We start from the raw sequence: 23,124 nt of genomic DNA on the forward strand, positions 1-23,124 counted from the left end.
CTTCTTAAAGTAATACTACTCACATACTTTAAAAAGAAAGTCAGTGGATTGCTAGATTGGTAGCATCCAGAGCAACTCATCACGTATGTGCACATACATATAAAAAAAGTGCCCACTCTCCATGCCCTTCTCACTGGGGCTTCAGGTGTTCAGTGGATTTCCTATTTAACCAATTTCCTATGTTTTTGTGGTTTTCATTCTAATTTGCTACATTTCAACACAACTACCTTACTTTGCAACTTCAAATCCTCTTCCTGAGTCCCTCCAAAATTTTCACAAGTACCTCACAATTAATAACTAGAAGCAATCCAGAAGATGTGGTTCCTCGAAGAGGCAAAAATGCATCTCCTCCCTCTTCTTTTGGCTACAGGCAGCTGATAGTAGATGTACAGAGAAGAACAAGAACTTCATAAGCATTCATTAACGCTTCCCTGCACTGAGTAACTGGAAATTTTTGATCAGAAGTTTTCTCTCTGTAAAATAGCCTCTCAGAGAATTTTCTTGCACTACTTCGTCTAGCCTGTCAAACCCATGTACATTTGAGCACTCACAGCACCCTGTAGTAAAGAGTTTTGAGTTTACTGCATTTGAAGAACCACCTGCTTTTGTTTGGCTTGAGTTTAACATCTGTTAATTTCACCTGTCCTCTAATTCTTCCATTAGCAGAAACAATGAACAATGACTCCCTATTCACCTTCTCCATGCCATTTGTGATTTCACACAGCTTTATACCACCCTTCATCATGCAATATGGGAGCTGCTCTTTACCCATCATCTTCATCATTTTTCTGTTCCCCCCCCCCCCCTTTTTTTTTTCCTATGTCCTTTGGCAGATAGCTGGAAGGAGACCAGAACTGCACTATATTCAAGACGAAAGTGCACCTTGAATCTACACGGCCACATACCACTGTTTTCTGTTTGTTCTATTGCACTTTTCCAAATAATTGCTGACAATCCCTTGGTTTTGACTGCTCTATGTTAAAGAAATGCTAAAAGAGATAACATATATCCTTGCTAACTAGGTAATTCTTCAGATACATAATTTTACAGGCAGGCTGCCTATACAGGTTTAGAGACACAGGGACACAAGTCTGATCTCAAAGGTAAGGAGACAATATCCTGTTGTGATACATCTAATACCAGTATTTTCTTAATAAAAACAAGTAAATAGAGAGCCCTTAGGCAATCTGTTTATATTTAAATGGATCAGAAATTGATGTGCCCCATTACTACTTCATCCTGTTTACTGGCAGAGCATTAGAAGGTTTAGCAACCAATTAAGACACATGTAGCGGCATGCTTCATAAAGGTGAATACAACTTAAGCACTCTCACTACTCCCCAAACAATCGCTCTGTCCACTGCCAAAATTAGATATTAATTTCCTGTGATATTAATAGCAATATTAAGTATCTTCTGCACATAGAGAACCATCAGAGTGTAAAAATTTACAAACTGCCCAAAGTCTCCACTTGAAAAAAATGAGATTACCACTTTCCCAATCTATGCTTTACATTATACATGGCTAATAACAAGGGTTTATAAACACCTAAGTCTAAAGAACTGCATAAACCAGAAAAATTCCTAGAAAGGTATTAACCAACATGTCTGTACAGCCTTGAAATTCCAAATTTACTTTCTTATGTATTGCTGATTATTTTAATGACTGCTTATTTCTCCTGACTCTTAAAACATACAGAATATGACCAAGAGAGATTAATTCAGCAGAATATATACTCAAAGGGTAACCTATGTACAACCTCCACTGTTTAACGGGGACACACACATCCTCCCAGTGTTCCCACTGTTCTTTTTTCCCTTCCACTTTCCCCCAACATTTTCATACAACTGCAATTTGAAAACCATTCCATGTTCCAGCTTGAACAGTGAGTCACAGACAGCTAATCACAAGTCCACTGTAAATAAAGTTGACCTCTTTGATGTTTGTGAGTCAGTAAAAGTAGAAGTTCAGCAGTTTCTGGAAAGCCAAGATCACAGATTATAGCTTCTAAGAAATAGTGGAGCTATGGAAATATATTAATATGATCACACAAATATGCTTAGTGTGTCATTCCACACTCATCCACTATTAGGTTCTGAAAAAGAGATTAAGAAGTATGCATCCTATCACTGTGAAAAGCATAAGACTGTATTGCTTTCAGTATATCAAACTGGAGTTTCACCCATATGGGTGAAGATAGATTGGTCACAGTATTCTTGTGAAGTCAAGGAAATCTGAGGAACATGGCTTTGTACCATATTATCCATGATTCCAGAAACTGTGCATTACATACTTACTGTATACTGACAGTCTGGAGCCAAGAATATTTAAATGTTCTACTATTTCTCGACATTTGCCAAAACCTCTTTTCAATAACAGAATTCTATGTTTCTTCAAAAATATTCAATTACCCCAACCCACAATAAGACCACAGAAGGGAATACGTTTAGATTTCTAGACTAAACTAATTTGAAATTAGCAGACAATTCAATAACTTACTCGAGACCATTTCTCTGTAAGAGTTCTCATTGCTCCTAAATGCCACAATTGGCTTAGACCTTACCACTGAAAGAGGATCTTGCTTTAAGATTATACTAGTGAAACTACATACTGGTTTAGTGTTTTGTGTAATAATTTCTTTTAATTTAATATATAACTCAAACTTGATTAATATTAAAATAGCCTTTACCTTAACTGCTGTGAAGATTATTATGTCTACCTAACTGTTACAAATAGTGGCTCCATTACCATGAGAGATACTAGCACTACTGAATAGCGTTCGCAGTGCATAAATCCCAAGGACAACCAAAAGATCTTCTAATTGGTGGTTCTATTAAAACATTTCTTCGGAGGAACATATGCTCATACAAGTAAAGACAGTACATCCCACACAGGTTAAGAATACCCTCCTTAACAGCAGTAAGCATTCCAGGAGGTACCAACAGTACATGAGGCAAATCCCTTTTACAGGCTCATGCAATTTATGTACCAACTTCCCTCTTCCCCTAAACAGCCACCTGAAAACTACTGCCTGCAGTAAGATCACCCATCATCTCATTAGCATTCAGAATCACCGCCACAGAATGAAAACAAACAATAATACAAGATGAGAACACAGAAAATCAGAACCATGCAATGGAGTCTCCCTCAAAATATTCATCACTCATGCAAACTGAATGTCTGGTTCAGGTGTCCCATTTCTCAACACCAGTATAGCTTAGGATGGGTTATGCCGTGTATCAGATTATTATAAAACAAAGAAAAATCAAAACAAAAGAAAGTAGTCAGTGTTAGCTTTCCTCGGGTATAGTCCTTTCACTCATAAAGTACAAGACCAATTAGTAATTCTAATTGAAACACATTCATCTCAACTTTTCGAAATATGCCATGCATAGGCAGTAAGCAGTTTCTAGAACATGCAGAGAGGTCAAGATTGGCTAAAAATCTCTCACATTTCAGAGAATTCACAATTTGTGTAAGAGTTACTGTGAGGCATTGTATTAAGAAAGGCTTCTCGATCTTTTAACAACTATCATCTAACTCAGCATACAGAATTAGCCATTCTAAGTAAGCCCAACACTTAACCGACCAAGAGGAGGAACTCAAGGGAATGTACTTAAATGATTTAATACTTTCTGAACACAAACAGACAAAGAAAAATCATGAGATGGCTCCATTACTCTAACAATTGTGACGTCTTACAGGAATTCTTTCCCGTTCAACTTCTTGCAAAACCAATAGCTTAATTCATACAACAACTGGAGATCTACCATCTGTTGTCACATATCATTACTCAATGAAAACTGCCCAGTACAGAGATAAGAAAAACATCTGAATGAGCAACTGGATAAAATAAAGACCTGAGCATATGCAGACACAGAAAAGAAAGAGATATCTGAATCCTTACTGCAGATGACCTTCTTCCAATTTGCCTAAAAGTAACAGTTGGTAAACACAGACTACAGATTACAGAAGTTTTTAGATTCCTCCTTGATGCTAAAACCTTAAAGATTAACATCTACAAATAGTACTTATTATCAGATGCAATGAGGTATCTCACCAGATACCCATCTCAGATGTCCTGACCTCAGTACTATAGTCCTACCATACTAAAATACCTCAGCAAAAAGCCATCAGGGTGAGGAAATTCAACCACGTAAAGAATGGTAGCTGGATGCTGTGCACCACTCTCCACTGACTTCTCACACAGTATCAGCATAAGTACAAGGCCTCTATTTTTCTCTCTATTGTGCTAAATATCTGGATCCAGCAAACAAAAAAAACCCCACACCTCTAGGATTGTCTGCTGCTTAAGCGCTTAAGTATCATAGAATCTCCTACCCTAAAAGGAAAACCATTCTGCACAAAGCTCTCATTGCAATTTAACCCCCCAATGAATCCCAGAACCTTTTAATCCAATGAGAAATTATTTCTTCTGTAATTCTGACAAAATATACTTAGGCTTTCTATACTGAAATTACCTACACAAGTGTTCTCAGTACAAATATTTTGTGTAAGAGTTCTTCAAGAAGGTCTTCTCATCTTTCCTTTTGTGAAGAATTTTGGGGTGATAACGATGAAAATCCATGTAAAAATAGATGTGAACTGATTTAATTCCATCATATTGCTGAAAGGTACAGCAAGAAATGCAGCCTCCCCACCTATAAAGTATTCAGGAAAACATTCCATCAGCAATTTACTTCTGTGTCAGACAAATGAAAGCAGTGTCAGAACTTGCATTCTTTATGTTGAACCATCCAAAACCAACACAGAAAAGCCAGATTATCTACCACAGTCAGCATTTTAATTGCTTTCAAATTTAATCTGTGTGAATTTTTTCTTTTTAAATCCCTATATCATACACCTAATCGCTAACAAAAAGATTATTTTGAAATCATTGCTTTCAGCTTCTCAGTATTTATGTGGGATACCTACCTTTATAAAACAGTGTTTCCCACCTTCCTGGGGAAGTGATCAAGCTTTTCTCAGATTACACCAGTAAACCCTTGTGCATGTACGTATGTATACGCATACATGCACAGAAGCACAAGCCATACGTACAGAAAGGGAAGCTGAGGTTCCTTAATGAATAAGGCTGAAGTTGCAACATGTCCCTCAAACTTTCAAAACTGATCGTGTCATAAATAGTAAACTTTTTCCCACTATTTCATACATTTACTTCTAAAGGGCAAGAGCTGACTAAGTGAAGGCATTTAGCAGATCTGTAGAAAACATAGCAGGATTTATCTTCTCTGAAAGATTGGTCTGTACCCTGCTTTTAGGGAATGTGGACCTACTGGTTATCTATGTTAATATCCTATGAATTCACATACTCTCTGCATTAATACTTTCTCATATATTTATAAAGGAATTATTACATTCTCATGTAGGAATACCTGAAATCTCAGTCTCTAGAATATTCTTATTTTATTGGTATAGTGTATCTTAATCATGTACATCAGTAACTGAGTAAAGGGAAAACAAAAGCAATGTGTTATCAAACTCTCAGTGTTATCACCTAATACAAGAGTTGGTTTGCTGCACCTTTTGCAACAGTAATAACACACTGATAGTTTGAACCTACTGTGGGAAAGTGCCTTAAGCAGGAAGATCTGCTTAAAGGCATGACAAAAAAAAAAACCAAACAAACAAAAAAAAAAAACAAAAAACCCACAGAACGTGCTTACAAAATAGAAAACATAGAAAATAGGGCTGCAGGCTCTTGGAGAGGTCAAGGCACAATTCTTTTGTATACTTAAGCTTAAAATATAAATATGTGATCATCTAAACATCTAAATTTAAGCAGAGTCTCACTCATAACTCAAAGGGAAACTTCCCAAACCAGGCACAGGACATTACCAAAGAGATGGCCCTTCTCTTCAGTTGGGCACTTGCATTTTCATATTAAAAGGCATAGTTTGGGGTGTTGGTTTTTTTTAGCCAGCAGTTAAGTATTCAAAAAAGAGAGACTGAGATACGTGAATAGAAGTATCTCACACGCTTATGACACCTAGCAATATGATGACAAGCAATTTTATAAAACACAATCTACAAATATATGTATTCTGTCTTTCAAACCATACTACTAGTGAAGCCAAATAGAGACACTTGCACTACGCTGTTTATGAGAACTGGAAGAGAAAGTACTAAGTGACTCAATTCTTGAACCTTAATAATTTAAAGTTAATATGGAAAACTATGGGCAAAGATTGGACAGAATAATTATCCTTTCGTAAGAAAGATCACTAAAGCAAGACTAGAAATAGCACAACAAGCCTCTATTATTGCTTTTTCAACAAATACACAGATTTATCTTGTACCGCTACAGTACCTTCAGCAGTTTCATTGTCAGGTCCCATTTTCTGCTTATTCCATTCTCCCCTTCTCCTCATTCAAAACCATCCCTTTAACACATCATTCCTAATTAGATGATTAGTGCTTGGAAGGGCAGGAGATAAGTCATTTGCATAATTTAATCATAAAAAGAAGTTAAAGATACAGATTTTGCTGTTCGTTTGTACAATTATCTTCACCGGCCTGGGGGGCCGAGATATTAATGTGATTAAACAGTATTTCTGCAAACAGGCAACTGTGTGTCCTCTATTAAAGCAGAGCTGGAGGCAAATGAAAAATTAATTTTAGAAGACAATCAATTTTATTCTACATGACTGTAATAAATAACAGCCCATCTGCAGACAAGTCATTAGGCCCTGGGAGGCTACATGTGTCACAAAGTCTAAATGACATACAAGGCCGAATTTTCCACCAAAACCAGAATGAGTAATAAATAGTCCACCAACTGCCATCCCCCTTCAGAAAGTGCATAGGATTTCCCAGGAAAATCAGGTGCATGTGTAAAGTACTAATCACTGACCACGATTTAAGCTTGTACAGTATTCAGAAATACAGGTACTTGGTGGTTTACCCTTCATCATGTTTTCAGTCTCGGCTTGAGGAAAGGTTAAAGTTTTTCCACCTATATTAGTGAATACCAGTGATGAACAATCCCTTGTATTTTGTGAGACTTCTACTACTCTGACGCACAGAATGAATAGGCCTTCAACAGAACTGAAGTTTCTTACATACTAGTCTTCCCAATACTCTGCTGAAATAATTTTTAATTGAACAGTTACAAAAGAACAAGCCAATTTTAACATGTCCAAGAACTGAATCAACAGCTACAAAAACAAACAAACAAAAAAAACCCCAAGAAGTTTCTGAATTCTATCTGCAAGAATAAATCAAGAATTGACTAAATAGCCAGGATATTGATATGATACCTATGATACTGTAAACCTTATGAAATGTACATGCTTATTAAGTACATGAATTATTATGTTTCCTACTTTTTAAACTGTTACGGTTCATAATATTTTCCCCACTACTCTTCACATGCAGTCACCTCCACTTAGAATATTAAATCCCCCTCCCTTGATCAAAAATAATCAAGATTAAGCATAATCATATTTCATATATTTGAGACTAAGTAAGGATTTCTGAATATCAGCAATGTACAACATATGCACAGTAACAAGTTCATAGTATTCACTCTAAGGAAAAGATTTTGTATTTTAAACACTTCCCACAATGGAAAAAGTGAAAATTCCTATAGAAGTTTGCACAAACACGCTGTAAGCTCCTATTCTTGGCATAAGTTCACCAGGCAATGCAAGCATACATTTATTGACTCTTACTTCTTCTAGCCCATGTAGTGCCTTTCATCAGAAGAATTCAAATACACAGAGATTCTTTACGTGAATGTTTTGGGGTTCCACTATGCACTTTCCCTATATTTATTTTCCATATGAGTATATGGACTTAAGAGAGTAATTAATACCTATCCAAATATCACATTAGCTAAATATATAGGGGATACAACTGATTTCTGAAAGATCCTTTCATTATTCCACTTCTGAATTTGCACAGAATGTTTCCTGGTGTAGACCAAAGAGACTTACAGGTTAGTTCATGGATATGCATTTAGTTTTGATTGCTTTCTGTGCTCCTGATCCAAAACCACCAAAATCAATTGAAAGACTCTGGTTCTGCAACGGTTCCATTGCAGAAATTCATCTGCAATGAGGTCAAAAGGACAAAGCAATCTCCTTCACATGAGATCCAAAGCCTTCATGTTCATTCAGTCTCCTCTACAGTGTTGCATAGAAAGCTTATAGCCAAATATTAACACATTCTTTAACTTAGTTATTAACAATTAAAATTAAATGTTAATTAAATGTGTTAAATCCTCTGTACTTTTTCCTTTGTATGCTATGACTCGGGTCAGTTTCTGACCACCACTGACTATCCCCATTTTAGGACCCTCAACAGCATCACTCCAAGATATAAAATGAACTGAATAGTAAGACTATCTGCTCTGAAAAAAAGGTGGTTGAAACCAGTGTTTCAGAATAGGGCATTATGAAAAATCAACAGCAAAAAAAGGAAGTTTCCAATTTTGCCCACAGTCATATAACAGAACTAAGCAATCATCCTAAGCACTTAAATAAAAATATTCTTTGCCCATTTATTGTCTGTAGAATTGTTTACTATCACTCAAATTCTCATAGTGCTAGACATCAAAGGGGATTATTCTGGAAACAATGTGACATCATCAGATAAACTACTTCGTGTGCATAAGATGCTAAAAAAGAGCTTCTAATCAGAAAGCAGAAAAGAACAGCAGTATCGAAACCCCCTCCAAACAAACAAACTTCACCCAAAATAAGTGTTTAGAGGTTAAAAAAAAAAAAGAAGTTTAAAAGGCCAGAGGATCTACTAAAGCTCTGTATCAAAACAGGGTCGAGACTATCTTAAGGAACTTTTTAAACCTTGAAAAACAACTGAATGACTATTCAACACAATAAATGAAACCTGCAATTGTTGTCTACAATGGAATGCTATTTGTGTATTTAGTTATTGTCAATGACAGATCAATCTAGATGACAGGGGAAAGATGATGCTGTGTAGCCACATAGCCACAAGTACCTGAAGGTGTCAAGGAGAAATTCCAGGGCAGCAGAGGATGGAGGGCAAAACGATAATTGCAGAATAGGCACAACAATAAATTCTGCAATACATTCAATGTACTCCCTATGCAGCGTACAGATCATCAGCTCTCTTGCAGCAATTGCTGGGGTCGTATCAGCCTATTGTGCCCCCACTGCACACAACACACAGCAACTTCATCCTTTCTTGGGATTCCCTTGCCTGACTGTGCCCATGCTAAAGGACTGAATTGTTCAAGCACACTATCTGCAGTGCAGGCCTTCTAATACCCAGAAATCCCAGACAAACGTACTGCATCTACCAGCCCAGCCTCCCTGTTCCTCCTTTCTTCTCCCTGTAAATCAATAACCAACTCCTATTTACACTTTGTGAGATACAACTTCACTGTGAGCCAGCAGCAGGTGGGCATAAGATGTTCTGTGTGATATTCTTACTTCTTTCCTTCCCCCCCCCCCCGAAAGCAGGTGGACGGAGCACCTATTACTACCTAACACTAGCAGGACTGTAACTTCCAAATAACCACGTCTCCTTCTGAAATCATCAGCCCATCTCAGAGAGCTAAGAGGCACTAGGAGCATGGCTACATTCACATACCTTCTGACACATGCAGGTAGAGGACAACCAGCATAAGCAAGTTTCCTACTTCTGTTTGGCTGAGAAACATTAGAAAAGTAGTTGCACAGAAACAGACAAACTTGTTGCACTGACTTCTCCTAACCTACAGCAAGGCCTACCTAACTACACTTACAGATGCAATATAAAACCAAAAATCATTTAGACCCTAATACAATGCACTATTTAAATCAAATGTAGTGCTGGTAGAATAATCCCTAACCTAGCTGACTTACATGCCAGACTTCGTAGCAGAGATGCTCAACCCTGCCAGGCATTTGACTTGCTAATGTTAATAGCTAAGTTTGGAAAAAAAAACAACAAAAATATAGAGCTTATACTATCACAAACTTCATATGAATGAGTAAAGAAAAAAACATAAAAAAGAAGTTTTTATAAAGAGTTTCTGTCTGGCTGGCATAAGAACTCAGTCACTCAGCTTATCTTCATTCAGAGAACATGAGCTCTTAAAATGTATTTAACAGTCTACTGCTGCATTCTGAACTACTCTACAACAGTCACTGCATTACTCAGTAAAGATGCCTACAATAAACACATCACAAATATTTGTTTTGTTTCCATACCAACATGAATACAGATTCTCCCAGTGTAACAAAGGGTTAATTTTTTCAGTCAGTAAGCTAAAATCATAAACCTTTAAGGATGAATAAATAAGAAGATGGAACAAAGTTTTAGGACTGATGGTTGGGGGGGCAGAAAAATTTTAAAGAAAGCATATTAAAAAAGGCAAGATAAGTGAACGATCAAAATCCCCTCTAGCTTAGCATGAAGGGAAAAGTATTTCACGAAATTGCAAGACAGAAACTTTCTTGAGTTCCAGCAGGAAGAAACAGATTTGTTCGAACCAAAAATCAGCTGTGCAACAAGTAAGGCAATTTATAAAAACAGACCAGAAAGAAGTGACAGTGATTATGGTTCTGATCCAAGACAAGAAATCTTAGTTCTAGTGTATGATAGCAGGATCAATTAACCTTCCTAAGCACTTCTGACTACGAGAGAGAAGAAGGTTTGCAGCATCTTGCACTAATCATTCTGGCCAAACCTCTTCTGAGGGCTCCTTCTAAAAGGCAAACCATAGCTGCGAAAACCGATAGCAATGCATCACCCCTTCCATGCAGGTACAGCCTGGAGTCAGAGCGCAGCACACTGCTGTGCCACACACACATGTAATGCAGTGGGGAGCAAATGCTATACACAGCATATTTAGCAAGTCTCACAACGAGAGCACGAAGTGCACTGACAGATCACTTCGTTATTTAATTCTCTGCAAAACAGTCAGAACAGCCTTGGACCAGGCAAAAATGATTTCTTAATGATGAGATGCTCAACTCAAGGTATTTTGAGAGGTCACCTATCAGATACATGAATCGCCATATAAAAAACACCAAATAAAACCTTACAAGCCAACAAAAAACCTCCACAGACCTACAAATACGCATTTCAATAACAAACTCATGCAATAGAGAAAACACAACCCTGAGTTCACTACCTTAGGTGCTGTTTCAGTATTCATATTCTGCTGTTTCCTAACTGCCAGCATTTTACTGCCCTGTTCTCTTTGGGTTTTTTTGTTGTTGGTTTTTGGTTGGCAGGGGATGTTTGGGGGGTTTTGTGTTGTTTTTTTAAACATGCATTTTAAGTCTCATGGCAAAGACTTGACTTTTTTTCCTACTTCATTTTTCAGTGTTATCTCAGAAGTTTTTTAGGAAGTTGCCCTCCTTCAGCACACAACATTTAAAAGTATGAGGACAAGAAAAGGCAACTCCAGAGACCTGCAGCAGTGAAGCGAGGTGTCTTCATCAACTTCGCAAAAAAAACAACAGGGATAATGTTTCACAGACCCAGGACATTTCCTGATTAACTGTTATAAAAACAGTCCATTAGCTATCATGTAAAACTTGCACTAGGCAAAACCAACTGTTACATGTGTAAGAAAAAGCATAATGTATAGTATTTTATATATACTGATTAGAAGTTTTAACTGAAACTCGAAATATTTTTTTCTTTAAACTAGCCTGATCTTCTTAATTAGCAACTCTTAAATTACTGTAACATACAAGTAACTAAATCCCCCTACTGGTACAATGTCTGTGCTAAGAGCTTTCTTACAGACACTTCCCCCCTGCCCTTTAAATTACAAATATACAAATATTCCTTCTCAGGTAGCAGTAGGGAAAAAGAGAAAAAGACAAGTCAGCTCATCAGCAGACACATACAGGATTTAAGGAAATAATTTGAGACAAGAAAAAGCACAATCTGAATATGATACGGTTGATTCACAGAGGGTTACAACTCATACTCTGCTCCAGCGAGGACAAACACAACAGCAGTGACCATGTCAGTGGCTAGCTGTGATATCTACTCATGGCTTCAACAACTGCCACACAATCCAGTCATCCCAATGAATGCCAATAAAATCTGTCTTCCACCGCACAGTTATTTCTACTCTGTAAACTGGGTGCCCAGAGAGGCTGAGAGTCTCCATCCTTGGAAATACTCAAAATCCAACCGGACACGGCTCTAGACAACCAGCTCTAGCTGACCTTGCTTAAACCGAGGAGTTGGACTACATGAGCTCAAGAGGACCCTGCCAACCTCAACAATTCTGTCATTCTGCAAAACACATTAGAACCAGAACTCTGTACACATACAGTGTGAAATAATTTTGATTAATTTTTTTCAGTAAATTGCTCTGTTTTAATTCCACATCCACACAGGTTTAGCAACAGGAGAGAAAAATTACTCAATGTTCTGTTGACTGAAAGTACCATGAGGGCATCCCAAGCTAAAAGTTCTCTTGCTACAGACTGGACAGAAATAAAATTACATGCTGAGAATGTTACTCACTCACATGGCTATGAGAATTATAAAAAAAAAATTAAAGACTTTTAGTAAGGACACCAAGATAGCTCATATAGCCATCTTGGTTCATTTAGGAAATTTCGTTCTTGTCCATAGCAAATGCAATTCAAACTGATTTCTGGATTATTCCAAAACCTCTCTCTTCATAAATACGTATACAACATTTTCCAAAAAACAAAGTTATTTCTATGGTTTGGGAAAGAGGCTTTGGAATTATCCAAACATTTAGTTTAAATTGCATTATGTATATGTGTGTATATTATATCAATCAATATGTGTGTGCGTGTGCGTATGCGTATGACATACATCCCATATTAAATCTAACTTCCACCTTTATTTACAGGGTAGCTGAAACATTCTGTGGCTGGGAACAACAGTGAGGAAGACTAGTAAAAGTGAGTCCAAAACTATGTGGAAAAACAGTATCGAGATTCTTTCAGCTAAAAATCAGAGCTCCCTCTGTTCAAAATACTATTAGGACTTAAAGGGGTTCATCCTACCAGAAACAAACAAACAAAAAAATGTAGAGGTAGCAGTCAAAAGAGTAAGCACAACCTTCTGGCATGAAGAACATTTCTGCTTCTTTGCACAGGAAACCCTTAACAGTCTTACAAGCTGGTGGGATGTATCAGGTTGAGTCTTCAATAGAGTAACTGCAAGGCAAGTGCACTGATGATGCAAAACATGACATATTTCAGTACATTCTAGTCACAAACAGACTAGACTGCACATAGTTTAAGACCAAATAGAACAGATAACATCTTGATTCTAAAAATATACTTTTTACCCAAAGTCCCCAAAGTAATTTTTCCTTTGTTTTTCCCTATTTAACAAACAGGTATTCAGGCAAAATAATCTATTTTATAGAAGGAGCACAATAAAAAAAAAAATCATTACAGGAGATGACCTCAAAATTCTTGGTCCACCCTACACATTATACATCACACACAACTACAGCTAGTGTTGAAGGCAACTGAACTTGTTAACTGAAGTGGAAAAAGACTTCAAAATATTTAAGATTTTCACCTGATTCACTAATACAATACATCACAGAAACTACCCAGTTCAAGGAGGACAGAAAACTAGTTGAATTGCGGGAAAAAATCTGAAGGAACATATATTAAGGATCTTTTCAATACTTAAATTCCCATTGTATATTATAAAATACATTTCATTTCAATCCTTCGGTGTCTATGTGCCAAAAGCTTAATGAATACTGTCACTAGAAACCTTCAATTAATGACAATATTAATGGAGCTTTATGTAGCATAGATAATAGAACACATGCATAATATAGCTAGATACCTCAAGTTTTACACATTACTAGTAAAAAGCCCATTAATAAAGAATAATCCAATAAAAGCACTGTTTGTGATGGCATTACCATACTTTTTAGTATAAGTAAAAAGAGTCTCCCTCCTAAATAACTACTAAATGCTTAGGGTTCTAACATATTGCTGCAAGCTATAATGGTTATAACTGTTAATCCAATACACCTTTTATACAAACCCATAAACACACGAGTGGAAAAATAGCACAGATGTTCATCTCTAATGCAATTTCCATTCAATTTCCTAAGTGCAGTCCCTGTGTGCAAACTAGCTTAACGTTATGTTTAGCTTGCAAATTCTTTTAATAAATAATGAATGCAATAAAACTGGTAGATCAATGGCAAGCTGAGAAATCATAAAAAAAGCCTTTTGTGCTCATGTTGTTGCCGATTTCAAACTTTAATCCAGCGACAGATCGATACTACTTTTTCTTTTTAACCCATCACATAGATAGCAGATAGACTAGATGTAGGTTAAATGCTGTTACCAGATATCCATTTCCAGAAACTTGATAAGATCAGACACAATTGCAATCAAACATTTTATACCTTAACATATACACAACAATATACACTGGTAAATATTACACTTTAAGTCACTGCACAGTAATAAAGCAAGCACTATTCATTAGTTTTGGTTCTTACTTTTTGGGGAAGTGGTATTTTAACTGAGTCAAGAAAGGCTCTGACAATATATTTTAATGAGCAAAATGGGCTTAGCAGGTCAAGATGAACTGACAAGGAAATATAATCTCCCCACACTTGCTAGTGACAATAAACTTTATATGCACACACAAAACAACAATATTGCTGTGTTACCAAAAAGAAATGAAAGCAAACAAATGTATGTCTTATAGGATTCAGATATTGGAACCTTCTGGGGCAGGTATCAAAGTGCATTAGTTAATAGGTATCGGTGTTTCTTACAGGTTGTAGAACCAGGGGAGAAGGGAAACCCTATTACTAAGTCACTTTGGATAACCGTGCTTTACCAAGAGGGAACAAAGATCAAAAGCGTGCAGCCCCAAGGGACAATTCTAATATCAAGCAGGATATATCTAAATCACTAAGAATCATTACTAACTAATGTACTTGTGCTTGGTAATGCATGTTTAATCGTAACGTATTAAAATCTTGCCTCAGCTTACACCAAAGGAACACGTCACAGACAGCAGTAACTCTGAAGTATCCTCATAATGTTTGTTTCTGCTATTAGCTTTGTTTACATAAATAATCATTAAAATGCTGCATTTCCATACACCTACAGAGTTTTATTACATTGATAATCACATGAAGAACTTATGAAAGAAACTAGATGGGCATTTTCTATGTATTTTAAAGTAAGGATTTGGATAATTTTGTTCGTAACTTCAGAAAATCCAGAATTATCATTCCCGGAACAGGCACAAAAAACCTTAAAGGTCCTACGTTGAGCAAGAACAAGGTCAGACCCAAAAACTTAGTACCCGTTTGAAAATGGCATAAACACATAATTCTCTCAAACACAGGTTTTAAGTAAATATGTCCCACCTTTGACGAGAAAGGCTCAGATCCTAGAAACATTTATAAGTTCTTTGCCCTTGTTCTGGCAAACTTCCACTGGCATGAAAGGGACGTTCACCTTAGCAAAGTCAAAATAGGGACTTTATGGCCCACATTTCAACACATTTTTAATATTGATACTGACAAACAGCTCTTACACAATGTGAACTCCAGCCTGTAAGCAATGAAATAAGATAGAATTCTTTACAACATCTCAGAGTGCTCATTTTAAATATTTTGTGCAAAATTACCAAGGTAGGTAGATACTAATTCCTCACCCTAAGGCCACAGCCATACAACAAAACATGATTTTCTAATTCAGTGATTTTTGCTGTGCTCCTCAGTTCTACCAAAGTTGATTTTCACCTGCCTTTAAAACAAATGCATACACACAAACAGAGGCTGCGTGTCCAACCGTAGCCCCAGTGTGAGAATAATTTCCCATCTACAGAGCTGGTCACTTCTGGAGGCTTTCTAAGTATAATACTGTTGCCACACATTGATATATTGGTGAAAGAAAGGCAAATATAACAATGCTAAAGCTTAAACTCATTTGAATAAACTGTGAATTTCTATTACATATATTGTTTCCTTTATCAAATTGGAACTACTGGAGCAAGAATACCAAGAATGCCAACATAAATCTAGATCTGTTACAGCCAGTTTCTCCAATTTATTCTCAGAAGCCTTAATGACAAAAAGTCAAAGTTCTTCTGTTTGGAGAAGAGATTAGGAAAAAGAACATTTGCGATAATTTTTAACATTAAACTTAAGCATCATATTGGAAGAGAGCAGTTTTAACAAAATGATTGAAGCAAATCACAAAATACTATTTTAATCTTCTAAAGAAAAACAAGGAAGACCACAAGTGGTTTAATAAACACTAAGGAATAAAAGCCAATAAAAACTGCGCACAGCCTACGTGGGAAATAGATCTTCATTATTCATGGCAGAGTACTTTACACTTTGTGCAATCTTTTCCAGAATTTAAAACCGTTCCACAAAGACACATTCCAGCCTCTTTTATGATTTGCGTTCCACAGGTTCTGCTCCAAGATAATGGATACCAGACTATACAGATCAGAAATAAACGGTGATCGACAACTTTTCCAACATTTCTGGCACTAAATGGTTAGTAACAGAAACATAATAAACAAGTATTCATATTTTAAGTCTAACAGATGTTGAATTCAGACACATTTAACTTGAAAAAAAATTAATAAGAATTAAAAAACCGGGGGAAAAGCCTTTCTTCAGCCTGTAATCAATTTGGACACAATGATATTCTATTTATAGCAACACTTTTAACATGTTCTAGTCTTATATTATTTATTCGGATCATTCCTATTACAATGAAATATTAATGTTGAGAAAGTGGTTACTCTATTAAGGAGCTATCCTATGTTTAGATTTTAATATTGATCTCTACTATTTTGGAATAATTAATCATTCTGTATGAAACCGTATTTGTCTGACTTTGTGTTATAATATGATCAGAAGTTTAGCATCTTCCCCACAATGATGCCATGATTAAATTTATATTTTGACCTATTCCTAAAGGCAATTTAGTTATTCCAACAGAAGGGGGAAAAGGGGATACCGCCACTTTAAAAGCTTCAATCTCTTTGACATTGCTGGCAGTGTATGGGAACATTAATGCATCTGTCATGATAACAAGCTAAGAATAACATCTAGACATCAAACCGAGCAGAGAATCCATCTGAAGTGATTCATTCAGATCTGTCTCATTGATTTATTAAACACAGGGCAACATCTGCAGCCTCACAGAGCCGCTTGGCAAAATTAATGCAAGATCAATTCAAATGGAAAAAAGTGCAAAAGAGATAAATCAAAACACAATTTGCATGCAGTTCCACAATCAGGCTTATTGGGTGCAAATGCTCAATTTCCCTCCCAAAGCAAATGAGTTTAAATGTTGTTTTATCTTTGTAGAATTGTGTGATTTGGAGTGACAGTGAAGAGTTCTGCAGGTTGAAATGGTGAAAAGAAAAAAGGAGAAGAAATGCTTGCAAAGACCTTTTGAATATGCAACAAGAATATCATTAATACCTAATTGTTTAGCTTTTTTGTCTTTGCTACAAAAACACAGTATTTTTCAGTTGTAGAAGTCTCAGTAGAAAATTACATATGTATTATGCATATACACATGCAGAAAACCTACAAATACTCCATTTTGGAGGAAAAGCATGTTACACTTTAAATGGGGAGCTCTATTGCTATGTAAAAAGAAGGGAATTTTAATCAAGGCTTCTCCAGATTAGATATCCATCTGATGAAAATATTCAAGTATTTTAGTAGTTTTGAACAAGCATAGACTTTCAAGATGCCCAAAAAGAAAGAGGGATTTTTCCAAAAGTATAATTAATCTGCTTGGAAAGTGGAAAAATTCCTTTCTGCATCTCTAGCAGAATCCACTATGCTGGTGATCTCTCATGAGAATGTTTTAAGTGAGTCTCCTCTCCAAGGAAGAAAAAGAAACTGAGAAATTGATCTTCTTTTTTATTTTAACATGCTAGCGCCTCCAAAATTCACAAGTTTGGCTAAGTCTGAATGCATACTAAATATTTACTTAGTCAAAGAAGTTTATATGATCAGATGTCCACATTTAAAAATCAATATACAAGGAAACGCTGTGCAGTGCTACATGACTGGATTGCTTTAATTATAATCTTGACATCATTCTCCTAATAAAAGACAGAGTATTGCTGACTATAGGGTAGCTTTTAATAGACAACATGACTAGACCTTCATTATCTCATAAAATAAAATGTCTGCATTTACTGCTTAAATTCATTTCTAAAGCCTTCTATTGTTTGTGAATAGCCAAAGTAATACAAAATATTAGCTTAACTGGATACTTGAAATCATAAAAAATAAGCCATGCGCCAAAACATTGTTTTCTGGGAAATACTCTTACTATTCACTAAATAATCCAGACCAACACTATGCTTTTTCAGTAGCCAACAGCATCCATCAAACAGAAACCCTGTAGAATAGGTTATGATCATGCTCATATAAGCCTAATTTTAGGGACTGATATATTTACCATCATAAAAACGTTCTTACTGCAGTTTTAAATTTCATTTTTAAATAAAATCTCATTATAGTTTTCTACTTTAAGTAAATGTTATGCTTTACTACTAAAATTAAGCATGTATCCATAATTTAAGTAATCTTCTAAGGTATTGCAAATTAGTAACTAAATTTTGTAAATATGTTGTACTCACTATGCACTTGAAGATGCTACCTGTAATGAAATGAACGGTTAGTTTCATTTTACAAACCTTGCTTCCAAATTAGATTACATGATGATGGCTAACGACAATCAAAGTTAGGAACATTTTGTTTACACATGAATGAAAATTATACATGTAGTGTTTAAAAAAAACCACAAAGGTCAAAGATGCTAGATATAGGGAACTAGCATTACATACACAGAACATAAACATACAAAAAAAAATTTCACTTACAGGTATATTTCTCTGCAGCTTTTACGAGCTCTGTAGATAAGCTCAACTAAAAAAAATGCAATAGAGTAAGCAGGAGAAGTAAATTTTATGGTTTTTTCAATTATATATAATCGATGGTTCACATTCCAATTTAAAAAAATAATTAAAAGTGTACACTAACATAAGAGATGTTGACTTTTAGAAGTCAACTAACATTGAAAACAATGATAGCCAGCATTTCTTATTGCTTTTTCTGGCAGCTCTTGAGTTTAATGAAGTATTTCTACAGTATTCAAATATATATATAAACATCCATAAATTAAAATATATTACAAAATATATGTTCAGACATGAAAGTGATGCTTGAGTCATGCAGTGGAACAATACGTATCGAATGGTTTGCTTCTAAAAAAACCACATTTTTTCAAGACTTTACTTCCCAGGTATAGAACCTAAATACTGCACGTATGGATAGCTGTAACAATTCCACTGTGTTTTGTTTGGTACCATGCACTGCAGTGGTTCCCAGGTCACTTCACAGGAAACAAAAATTAGATCACTCATGTATTTAGCTATTTTTATCCAACATTCTCACCCATTAAGTGTGGGCTGTTTGAGGAAAAAAAACCCTGTAAATAAAAAGACATATTAAGCATTCAATTAGCACGATGGATACAATTAACATTAAGTTACCATACATGAGAAAAGTTTTATCTGTGCTGATAACACTTATCATGCATTACACCTGAAACCATGAATGCAAAATACATTGAGTATCAGTAGTTTATTCGAACCAGTGGCATTTTCAAGAGATATAAACAAAGGCTGGGTGATGTTTCAATAAATGAAAAACGTTTTAGGAAATGTAAAGGGATCTGCTATTTCTGAACAGGTAAAAATACTAGGCATCATGAGGCAGGGAGAGCTTGCTCTTACACACGTGTTGAACGTACTTTCTCAGTTGAGAGCTTTGACTCCATTCAGACATATTTCTGCCCTATTAGATCCCCCCTCAACAGTGCTCTTGCCATATCTTCAGCCTCTGACCAGGTCTTCGTTCCACTGACTGCTCCTTTCAGACCCTCTTAGAGCATCACTCGGCTCCTCACTTACAGCTCCCCTGGCCTCCCTTCTCAGCTGCTCCTTGCATTACTTATTCCCTTATCCTATCAGGGCCATAAGTCTTTGTCAAAGGAAAAAAAAAAAAAGTGAAATACAAGTTTTAAACATTTAACACTTGAACATTTCTGGATCTTAAATCATTGGTTGTAAGAGAGCAGAAATCATCAGATCACATCTAAAGGCTGTATCATCAAATCAGATCCCACATTTCCCCAAGGGAAAACTTTGGCACAGTCACAGAAATTAAGACGACATACTTCTTTAATGGTGAACTTTCATGCTAGTCGAGTTTCAGAAACATTTCAGAGAAGCATTTAAATGTTAAATGTGTCCCTTAGTAATCTTACATTAACTCTATTCAAATACATTAGTCCCAGACCTTACTTGCAACACTGTCGTTTTAATAAGGCAGTAGTTGTGATGTCACAGAGGTGCATGACATCGAAATAAAGAGGCAGCGGGAGAAGGTGTTACAGAAACAGAACACGAGCAAGAGAAAAAGCACATACTTCAAATAAACGTATCTAGGAATTGAGTGCAAGTATCTCTAAAATGTCACCTGTAACATAAAATAATTTGAAACAAACCAAATACTGATACTCAAGAACGAGCATCGGGTCTGCTCCTGCTTAAGCTCACAGCAGCGAGAACAGGATCAGGCCCCAGATTAGAGCGTACTTAAGGTGTCATTAAAAAAAACCCACCCAACACGTTCAGTGCCAAGCAGTTAGAACTAGTGACACCAGAACCAAAGTTACTAAATATTTCCATGCTGCGAGTCTGATACCGCACTCAAAGCTGTCTGAAACAACCTTCTGTAAAGAAAGTTTCCTGCCAGGCAGAAAGCCGGAGCACACTGGAAGGCAAATGTTTCTGGAGAGGTACCTCACCAACCGCTCAACTAGGAAACGCCGTCTCCGAGCACCCCGTCTCACGCCCTACCCCACTGCACTAGGCATTTCTCCTCAGCCCCGAGAGGGTTTTTGTGTTTATTAGATCATTACCATTTCTAAAGGCAGCAGCTATGAGGTCACAAACCAGGATTATAACCCCAAGTACGAAGGACCCAGCAGGGATCTCCCATGAATACAGCCCGCCCGGGGCTCCGCGATTTAGGCACGGCGGGGCAGGGGCTACGGCCACCCCGGACCTCTCGCTCGCCTGACGCGAAGTCACTCGGGAACGGCCGCGAGCAACAGTTTGCCCGCCGGCCGCCCACCCTCCCCGGCGGGCACCGGCCGGCCGCCGCAGCCGGCGCTCAGCCCCTCGGGAGCGAGGGATCCTGAGGAGAATTGGAAGTTTCAGCGGAAGGAAAATAACAACAGAAAACTTTGGGGGGTTGGTTTGGGGTTTTTTTTTGGTTGGTTTGGTTTAAGAGCGTACACGGGAACTATCAGCGCGAGGGGAAAAGTTTGAAGACCGGCCCGCCGCTCGGCGGTCCCAGCCATCGCGGGGGGGTTGAGGAATCCTGCAAAGTTTTCCACGCCGGCACCCACGGCCGCGCCGCTTCACCGCCCCCGCCGCGCCTCAGCCCCCCGCTCCCCCAGGCCCGGCCCGGGGGTGCCCCGCCGAGGGCGGCGGGTCGCCGCGCAGCGCCCGGAGGGTCGTCGTCGTCCCCCCCGTCCCCCTCCCCCGGCACTTCCCCACACACGCACAGCGGGAGCCCGCGGGGAGAGGAGAGGGGAAGGGACGGGACCCGGCACCCCCCCCCACACGCACCCCCACACCCCGGGGCACGGCTCCCCGCGGGCCGCCGACCCCCCCAGCGGCCGGAGCGGAGCGGGGCGGGCGGAGGAAGAGCGAAGTTTTGCGGCTCACCTCGCGTTGGTGCAGTCGTTGTACAAAGTTTCGAAGTCCTTCCTGGTGATGAGCTTGCAGCGGTTGACGCCGGGCTGGATGGCCCCCAGCCCCCGCAGGATGCGGACCTGCTCCACCGTGCACACCACGGGCGATATATCCAGCCGCTTCAGCTTGGTGTAGACCGTGTGCAGCCCTCCCACCAGGTGCTTGAGGAAGAGATCAAAGACCTGCGGCAGGCAGATCAGCTCCTGCCCCTCCACGAGGAACGAGGCTACCTTCACCCCGTGCAGGTCGACCATCTTACACTCGTTGCCGCCGCCCCCGCCGCCGCCGCCGCCGCCCGCGCCGGCCCCGCCGCCGCCGCCACCGGAGAGGAAACTGTTGACGAGGCTGTTGGTGAGGCGCGGGGACTCCGCGGGGCTGGAGTACAGCGGGTCCGCCCGGAACAAACCCGCCGAACCCCCCGCGCCGCCGCTGGAAGTTGCGGCGATGACGGGCGGCGCGGAGACAGCCATGGCCAGCCTGGCTCCCCGCCGCGGCTCGCCTCAGCCCCGCTCCCCTCAGCGCGCACTCTCGCCGCGCTCTTTGCGGTACTACTAAAAACAGAGCCGCGCGCCCGCCCTCCCACACGCAGCGCCCGCCGCCAGCCGCGCGCCCAGACCCCTCCCCAGCGCCGCCGGGTGGATTGGGGGGGGGGGAAGAAGAGTGACAGCGCCCTCCAGCCAATGCGCCCCGCCCGCCTCCAGCGCGGCCTCGGCGAGTGGCTGGCGGGCCGGGCGGTGGGGCGGGGCGGGGCAGCGCGGCGCGGCGGCCGGCCGGCCGCGAGCACCTGGGCCGAGGGAGCGTGAGGCGGCCGGGGCCGGGTGGAGGTTTGCCGGCGGGGGTGAAGCGGGCGCCGGCCTCGCGGGCGGGGGTGTGAGGGCGTGTGTGTGTGTGAGGAGAGACCGCCCGGTTCGCGCCTCTGCCGGGCTCCCGAAAACTCCCCTTCTGCTGTGCCGCGGGGTAGGAAAGTTTCGGTGAGCTCTCCCTGGGCCGTGAGGGGATCCGGCGGGCGCTGGCCCGGCGCTCCGAGGGAGAGGAGGGCAGGGCTGGGGCCGGCCCCCTTTCCCAGGTGGTTTCGGCGGTCGCTGCGCTCTGGTACATTCCTGAGTGTTAAAACACCTGTGCCTTTCCACAGCTGAAGGAGATCGGGAGAGAGGGGGAGCGGGGGGGGGGGGGGGTAGCGGTGTAAGTCTGTGTTAGGTAAATGGTACATCCGACTTTCCGCTTATTTACCGAGAAACCAACCAACGCGTGGTTACTGATAGGCGGTGGCAGCACTATCGCGAGTGATTCGGGTCTAAAGCAAAGTGAGTCCCT

At 39.4% G+C, this 23,124-nt stretch overlaps 1 protein-coding gene across 4 annotated transcripts in view; it reads right to left on the reverse strand.

Moving 5' to 3' along the window:
• Positions 1-22,410, reverse strand: part of DACH2 (dachshund family transcription factor 2) — a 314,600-nt gene extending 292,190 nt beyond the window's left edge. The window contains exon 1 of one of the 4 annotated variants that reach the window (XM_069811523.1): positions 21,784-22,408. In XM_069811523.1, the coding sequence (XP_069667624.1) occupies positions 21,784-22,280 (497 nt within the window). In that variant the 5' untranslated portion in view covers positions 22,281-22,408. Of the gene's footprint in view, positions 1-21,783 lie in introns of all 4 variants that reach the window. The other 3 variants (XM_069811522.1, XM_069811521.1, XM_069811520.1) reach the window with 3 other exon arrangements.
• Between the last annotated feature and the right edge of the window lie 714 nt (positions 22,411-23,124).

This window comes from Haliaeetus albicilla, chromosome 23 (genome assembly GCF_947461875.1).
Source record: "Haliaeetus albicilla chromosome 23, bHalAlb1.1, whole genome shotgun sequence".
Lineage (NCBI taxonomy): Eukaryota > Metazoa > Chordata > Aves > Accipitriformes > Accipitridae > Haliaeetus > Haliaeetus albicilla.